This window comes from Cyprinodon variegatus, unplaced genomic scaffold, assembly GCF_000732505.1.
Source record: "Cyprinodon variegatus isolate N-32 unplaced genomic scaffold, C_variegatus-1.0 Scaffold339, whole genome shotgun sequence".
NCBI classification, from domain to species: domain Eukaryota; kingdom Metazoa; phylum Chordata; class Actinopteri; order Cyprinodontiformes; family Cyprinodontidae; genus Cyprinodon; species Cyprinodon variegatus.
In genome coordinates this window covers 156,880-164,711 of record NW_015150792.1, presented here as the reverse complement: position 1 = coordinate 164,711, position 7,832 = coordinate 156,880, and the positions used below count along the sequence as shown (strand labels likewise).

General features: G+C 38.6%; 1 protein-coding gene across 1 annotated transcript in view; it reads right to left on the bottom strand.

Annotated features, from left to right (window-relative positions):
* ctdp1 (CTD phosphatase subunit 1) overlaps positions 1–7,832 on the bottom strand; it is a 94,145-nt gene that overhangs the window by 42,886 nt on the left and 43,427 nt on the right. The window contains exon 12 of the mRNA XM_015385443.1: positions 2,321–2,538. Coding sequence (XP_015240929.1) covers positions 2,321–2,538 — 218 coding nt within the window. The remainder of the gene's footprint in view (positions 1–2,320; positions 2,539–7,832) is intronic.

The window sequence follows — 7,832 nt, the reverse complement described above, 5'->3', positions numbered from 1 at the left end:
AGCTTGTAAAGAGGGGAGAATGGCGCTAGGCTTACCGCACCATGATGTCACTGCAGGAAGATGGCAGGAGGGAGGTGTTACTATATTTGGGAAAAGTGGCCGCTCCTGGACTCGGTCATCGCTAAATTAATTAAATCACTACGAACGTATTAGTGTAGGTATAAATAATGAGTCGTTGGCTATTCCTTGCTGATCGGACTTTTCCTTTAAATGCAGAGGTAAATTTCTCCAATGTGAGATCAATAAAGTTAGATTATTATCATTATTTTTTGGAGTTTTCCAGCTAAAGTAAAAACCGTCCTAGTCCAGAGGGATAAAACACACAAAGAAAATGATGTTTGTAGTGATGCAAACAAAGCTAATTTAAAAATAAACTAAATAGTCGTACTGTCTTTGTTTTGAAATCATTTTTAGCTATTTGAACAGCATAATTATTCTTAGTTTTAGTTCTTAAAGGGGAATTGTAACTTATAAGTTGGAGCTGAGAATTGTTTTTAATTCAAAAACTATTTATAAAAAAGTATTTTGTCAATAAAACATTGGTTTTATTTCTTCAAAACCCTGAACTAGATTGTTTTTCTTCAAAATTTGCATGAAATTTCTATTCAGTAGGATGAATTAAACACTATGGAGAACATTAGGAGTGTTTAGCCATTAGCGGCGGGGACTAAAAAACCTCAGCTTTGGTGGCCGGATTGGCCGTGGTAAGAAAAGAGCAGCGAAAGGAGCTGCTCTGTCCTCAGACAGGCCTGAGCAGATCCTGAATGGCGCTGAGAACAAAACGGGGACATTCACATCGTCACAGTCTCTTAGCAACAGATGTGAGCCTGTTTTATAGGAAATAAAAGGAAGAGGTAGAGCCAGGGATGGAGACTGGCAGAATGGCAGCCATTAGGTTCAGTTAAAGGTCCAAGGCGGCGCCGTCTGAATCAGAAAGGAGCCATATGGGGAAGGTAGAAACGGACTGATTCTGGCAGATGACTGGATACCAGGAGGCAGAGATTCCTCTGTGTTGTCAGACATAAAGTAAACTAACATGGCCTGGGTGGCTCTGTCTCCTCTAGTTTAATACTTCAAGTCAGAGAAAAGGAATAAAAGATTTGAAAAATTCACAAAAATTTCCCTTTCACTTTAGCTTAGAGCTGACAAATGAAAAATCATTATGGTTTTAAACCATGAACACAACAGAAAGGAATGGAGTAAAGTTGATTCCGTTATTGTTGGAAGCAAAGGACACATGTTTTGAATTGAAAATTGAGAAATTTTACTTTGAAAAACATTTAAATTAATAATAATTGATGTTTTCTCAGATTTGTTTTTGTCACTTTTTAAAGGAATTCCTCTGAGATTTAATTGCTCATTTCGGGCCAGTTTGAAGCACAAGCTGCAAACTTTTATGGATTAACTCCAGTTTGTTCACTTTAAGAAACATTCACACATTTTCTCTTAAAATAACTGCATTTGGTCTTGAATTGAGGACCTAAAAGAGACATTTTGCTAATAGATCAAGACAATTTACATTTAAAATAAGAAAGAACTTGTGCATTGTCTTATTTTCTGTGCATATTATCTAATTATCTTATTTTAAGAGTAAAAATACTCATTCCATTGGCTAATGATCTTATTTACCTGCTCAAATTACGGGTAAATACACTTAATTTAAGACATTTTTACTTATTTATTGTTTTTCCAGTCCACTTATTGAGATTGTGAAACGGCTGAAAAAAATTGAGCAGTCTAATGTTTTCAGATTAATTCTGGTATCTTAGCTTATAAACGTTTACTTTCACTTCCTGTTTTTACGTTCTCTGGGTATCTACTATAAGTGTAAATTTCTGTATCGCCTTTGGCGTTGACATTTTTTATTTTTTTCCCCAGGAGGCATATACTAGCTGCTATGATAAAAATAATTTAGATTATTAATCCCTGTGGACTATCTAAATCTGAGTAAAGTGCAACATGCAGGAGGTTCTGACTTTTTACTGAGGGAAAATCAGCTCTGGCAGAGCGACAGCTCGGCCTGCCCGTCAACAACAGAAGATCCTCATAATTATGCTCAGAAATCTTCAAATGCCTGCTGTCTGTTTGGAATTAGTCTCCATGGTAACCGGACAGACCGTCTGGCTGCAGCACAGACACGCTGATGAAGTGGTCTGTTATGATAGCAGACGCTGAACCTGGAAACATCCAGCGTATTTTAGGCCTGCTTCTCCCCTACACACCATCTCTGTAAACATCTGGTTGGAAAAGAGCCGCTTTGGTTTAAGACGGCGAGAAACCCAGTGAGGCGAGGAAAACCGACAGAGTATCTCTTCCTCACCTGGGGGCATTCTGGCACAAACTGGAGTCACTGGGTGGCATCTGAAGTCTCTCCTCCACACTTTGTGCCTCAGGGCCGGGTCCCTGCGCTGTCGTCTCTCCAGCTCCAGGCCGCTGCTCATCCTCCTCCTCTTCCTCAGCAATATCCTCATTCCCCGGCTTCTCCTTCCCGCGGCCGTCACTCTCGTTGTCGCTCTCCTCTCCTAAGATGTCGTCCACCTGTATCAGGTTTGGTTTCGGAGGGGGAGCTTTTGTTTAGTTTCTTTTTTTGCACATCTTTGCAAAACCAGCATTAAAACATAAATGAAAGCTGCCTTCCTTAGATCTTGTGATATTTCATGCATGATCTTCTCATCTCTCCCTTTTTGCATCAATTATTTATAACTCTTCTAGAGTGTCTGAGTTATGTTTCTTTCCCTCAGCATATAACTGACTGACGTATTATTGTATGGTAAACAAACTGTGGTTAAAATGGGTAAATAAACACTGATCATTGCTTTGCTTTTTACAGGACATTTAATAAGATTCAAAATGATCACCTTTGATTTCTACCACAGAGACCAAATTGAATCGACTCGAAAGGCAACATATGTACGGAGGGAATTTTGCTCCATAATTGTTGCAGAAAAAAAAAAAAAGAAAAACGACGAATGACAATAAAAAAAAAATTTTCAATTGATTTTTACTTACAAAAAAATACTTTTTCACCTTTTTTTTCCAATTAAGTTTTCTTCAAAAGTATTTTTGTTTTACAGATTTTATCTTCCCCCCAACCAATACATAATATCTATTTAAAAAATATGAAAAAATGTTACTTAAAATTTTGGTTTTTTGAGTAAAAGGTTTTTCTAAGTGCTGGTGAAGGTTCCCAGTCATCCGGGTCATAGTCATTCCAAAAAAGTAAAAAAAAAACTGGACTTTGTTTTCCAAGTTTGAAGACATTTCGCTTCCCATCCTGTAAGCTTTCTCGATTAAAAAAATCCTCAATGACTCCCCATTACTAAGGGGTGGACCTGTTTTCATAGACTTAAGGCCAATTTATGCTTCTGACCCATTGCCTCTGCAACCGTCAAATCTGTCTCTGTGCAACGACCACGCCCCCCGCGCAGAGGTTCTGCAACCATCGTCCTCAAAAAAAAAAAAATCCTGACTATGTGTCGGACAGTCGCAAACCCGCACAGACGCAGAAGTGCACAGACGAAAAGCAGCTGTGATCGGTCCTTGGTATGCCTTTCCGGCTGTCTGTGTGGTCGTCCTTCTTGATTCGGTGCCAGGGCGCGCCATTTTTAAAAACCGAGGAACAACTACGACAAAAAGTGAATCTGTCTTTTTGCCAACTCCATTAACAGAACCTGTTCCTCTTCTATGTCTAGCAACTCTAGATGCAGCTCTGTGACCTCGATATCTTGCAGACGCATGATTGTTGTTTTGGAAGATAAACACTCCCGCCGGTGCCGCCAAAGTTCTTGTGACCGCCCGTCGAAGTTCTCGCGAGTTCTCGAATAGGCTCCCCCTTGCGCTTTAGCGGGAAACTGCTGTGTGTCCCTAGAAATTCCAGACCAACAGTGTAGAAGCATACCAGCAAAAACTGGTTCGCAACCAGACCAAAGCGACATTTGATGTGTGCGGATGCAGAAGTCTAATCTGCCATTTAGACTCAAATTTATTTATCCCTTGGGATTACTCCTTCAGGGAAATTCTGGTTCCAGTAGCTTATATAGAGTACAAAGAGTAAAAGCAAGATGCCATTGAAGATAAAGAATACTACAGACCATATAAAAAGTATGTACAAAGTACAAAAAAGCATTAAAAAAAAGAAAAATGTTTTAAAGTCCTGGAATATGTTTCCCTTAAATATAAAAATATCTGCACAGTAGAAAAGGGAAATGGAAGACTACACAGTAATTGACTTGGATTATTGCACTTGGACTGCAGAACTTTACAGACTTTTCCATAAATAAGTCAAAAATTACATAGGCTATAAAGTAGGCACGTGTTATTGCACAGTGAGAGAGAAGAATATTGCACAAGAGTGACAATTTGCATGTTTTTCCACCATAATAAGGGTTTTGTTGGGCTAATCAACAAAGCCTGGAACTCAGTGCTACTACAGACTTTTTCAATTGAGATACCTTTCTGGATGGGAAGCGAAACGTCTTCAAACTTGGACAAAAAAGTCCAATTTAAAGTCCAACATTTTTTTTTCCTTTTTTTGGAAAGGTTTTTCTAAGTTTCATTTTGTTATTTTTTTCTTCCAAATACATTTTGACATTTTTTTTTTATTCTTTCCTTTAAATTTCTATTTACATAATGTTACATGTACTTTGCTTTCAACAATTATGTAACAAAATTCACACCATAAAAATCCATACCAAATAAAAAAGTAGAGCGATTGACAACCATTTATATATAAAGCCAATGAGCCGGACATCTAAAACAGGTTTACCTATTGAGAGCCTTCAGGGACAGAAATAACAAATGTGCCGCCTTTTAAACCTTAATTTATCTCATTTCTGGTGCACTGATGGAAAAAAAGGCAGATGAATGCAGAGCGATGTCCCCTTTAGGCTGGATCGTTTCCATGCCAGCCTCATTACAGGCCTTGTTGTTGCTTATTGGGGCCGCCACACACTGCCGAGTCAACTATAGGAGGGAAAAATACCCGATGTAAGCTAATCTATACAAGAACAGAAATAAAGACTGTTGTTGTCTTTGTTTTTTTCTCTCCAGCTCGGCTCAAATTTGATTGAGGCTGACCTTGGAGGCGTCTAGCAAATTACAGGCTGACATCCAAACAAAGGACTGAAATGAGTTTCTGTTCATTTCTAGAATAACATCAATTCATTACTTCATCTTAGCCCAAATACAGATTTTTTTCAGGCTAAAGCGGATTTTTATTTCTGTGGCATTTTCCCTAACACCATTTCCCACAGTCAGACTCTAAAGACAGTGAAAGAGACTAAAATCGAGTTCCTCCTGCAGTTATAGACCCACTTTCTGCCATGATTGGGTTCAAAGACTGTTGCCCTGACATTTTTCTTGGGGTCTTGCTTCTCCTCCCCTACAAAAAAGGTCTAAAACATAATGGAGTCACCAATCAATCTCACACATGGAGTATATTTTCAAAAAGTACTCTTCTATTGTCTGAAAAATCAACAAAATAATGTTGTAACTGCAGCCAGGCAGCTCTGATCTCACTGACAGGCAGGGCTTTGGTCCCTACAGCTCATTCTAGACAAAGAGGAAAGAGCTTTTAGTCTCTTGAAAGTTTAGCATCTACCTGGCATTGAGCCCTTTCCTTAATCATGGTGCCATTAAAACATCCATTATCTCTCCACATAATGTAAATGAACATACATAGACAAACCCTAATGTGATCTGATCTCTGGAAAACAATGAAGACATTCAACAATTCTTTAAACAGGACCTATTATACTTCCTTTTAAAAACTGAAGAGAAGTCTATGATAAACCAGGGGTCTTCAATGTCTTCCAGGCCAAGGAGATGGGGCAGGGATCCCCTAATTATATATATTGTATGAACTTGTGTTATATAAAACTGGTCCTATAGTCACTCTATTACAGATGGAGAAATGTAACCAAAGTAATTTCGCCCTGGGATTATTAAAGTATTACTGATTCTGATTCCTCGTTGATGGGACAGGTTTATGGGGATCGCCAAAGTTTTGGTTTATTTTTTATGCAATTTTTTCCACTAATTGAAATGTCTTTAAATCCACATTAACATGATTTCAACACACTGTAGTAAACAGATAAATGGAGGCAGAAGATGTCTTTCAGTCATCAATGCACACATTCAGCGACACACAGGAGCTATTTCAAGCTGGGCACCGTTTCATTCACAACACCTGTCCCATCAACCAGGAATCAGAAATACTTTAATAAACCCAGATCGAAATTACCTTTGTTACATTACTCCATATGTAATAGAGTGACTATAGGACCAGTCTGATATAACAATTTCATACAATATATATAATTAGGGGGTCCACCTCACGCTCAGTTCAGGGGTCCTTGGCCTGAACAATGTTGAAGACCCCTGGTTTAGGCCATTAATGATGCAGATTTGTGGATGGTGTTAAAGTCCTGTCTGTTTCAGTGTGTCTCTACCATCTTAGCACACCTAGAAACCTTTTCGCCCATTTTCCTTTTTAAAAAAAAGCATAGTTTGCAAGCAGTTATGAACACCAATTTCAAGTCACATGGATTCGTATTTGACCTTAACTTAACTATATCTACACTTTGATTGAAACCATTCTATAGTAGCTCATGCTGATATGTATTTGTACAAAGCTGTCTGGCCTTGATACTCTGTAGAAAGCCCCTCAACACCAGATTGAGGTCTTGACCCCTTCACCTTTAGAAAATGGCTCAAGCTCAATCAGGTTGGATGGAATGTCTTAGCGAGTTTATTTAAGTTTCCCCTCAGACTCCGTATTGGAATAGCCTTTTTTTTTTTCCTTGTCCTCTGAGCTTTGATTGGCTTCCAGGTCCTTTATTTTTTCAACCGGCATCCAACCTCAGTTGTAGATTCAAACTTCGCTCTTGTATTCAACCCAAGTCTCAGATGAATTGATATATAAATCTTAATCATCGGCATAAATGATTGGATAACAGGTTTTACAATGTTTGCCCTTTCTACTGTAACCCTTCTTATGCATCTTGTTTTGGACCAACTAGGCTTATAGGTTTAAGTATCCAATTTTTCTTTGATGGCAAAACAAATACTTGATACAAAAATCAATTAAGCTGGGAGTCTAAGCATTCAAAAAAGCTATTGCACCCCACTTACCCATACCTTAAAGACAACATTATTAGCTACAAAGCCAGTGAGGCATGGTTTGCCCGTGAGGACTAGCCTTTAAAGACAAATTAAACTATTAATCTCTACAATTAATGAGGCAAACCTCCTAAAGCATCGTTTGTCTTTGCTGTATTTAAAGTCAGAGGAAGGAGAAAGCCAACTTTAAATACTTTCTAAGCAAAATACATCATGTCCTAATTTCCTTTTGGGATCAATGAAGTATTTTCTGCCTTAAAGGCAGGCTGTTCATCTCAGGACTGAGAGAAAGTAGAGGAGCCTGCTTCCAGGGCTCAAAGCAACTGCTGGCTCAAAGAACTGCTGAATGATAGTGTCAGAGAGATCACTTTCTAAACTGTCCTGTGCCTCGCTGAATCTCTCTAAAGGTATAGGGCAAAGTTAAATGGAGCCAATGTTTGTTTATAGCCTGCAGGTTATCCCACCATTTGAACTAAAACATTGTAGAAGCTTAAGGACTCTGAAAACAGTAAGACTCAGCTGAATGGCCCTCGCTTGAATCATTGATGTCTTTATATTTAGATATTTCATGATCCAGCAAATGGCCACAAAAAGCCCAGGCTTGTGCTTCCAGTCCAGCACAAAACTGATCGTTTCTCACCAAACCAGATGGTAAGAACCCTGCATGTTAAACAGTCCCTTTGTGGGGTACGTATTTAAAGTCGTAGGGAAGC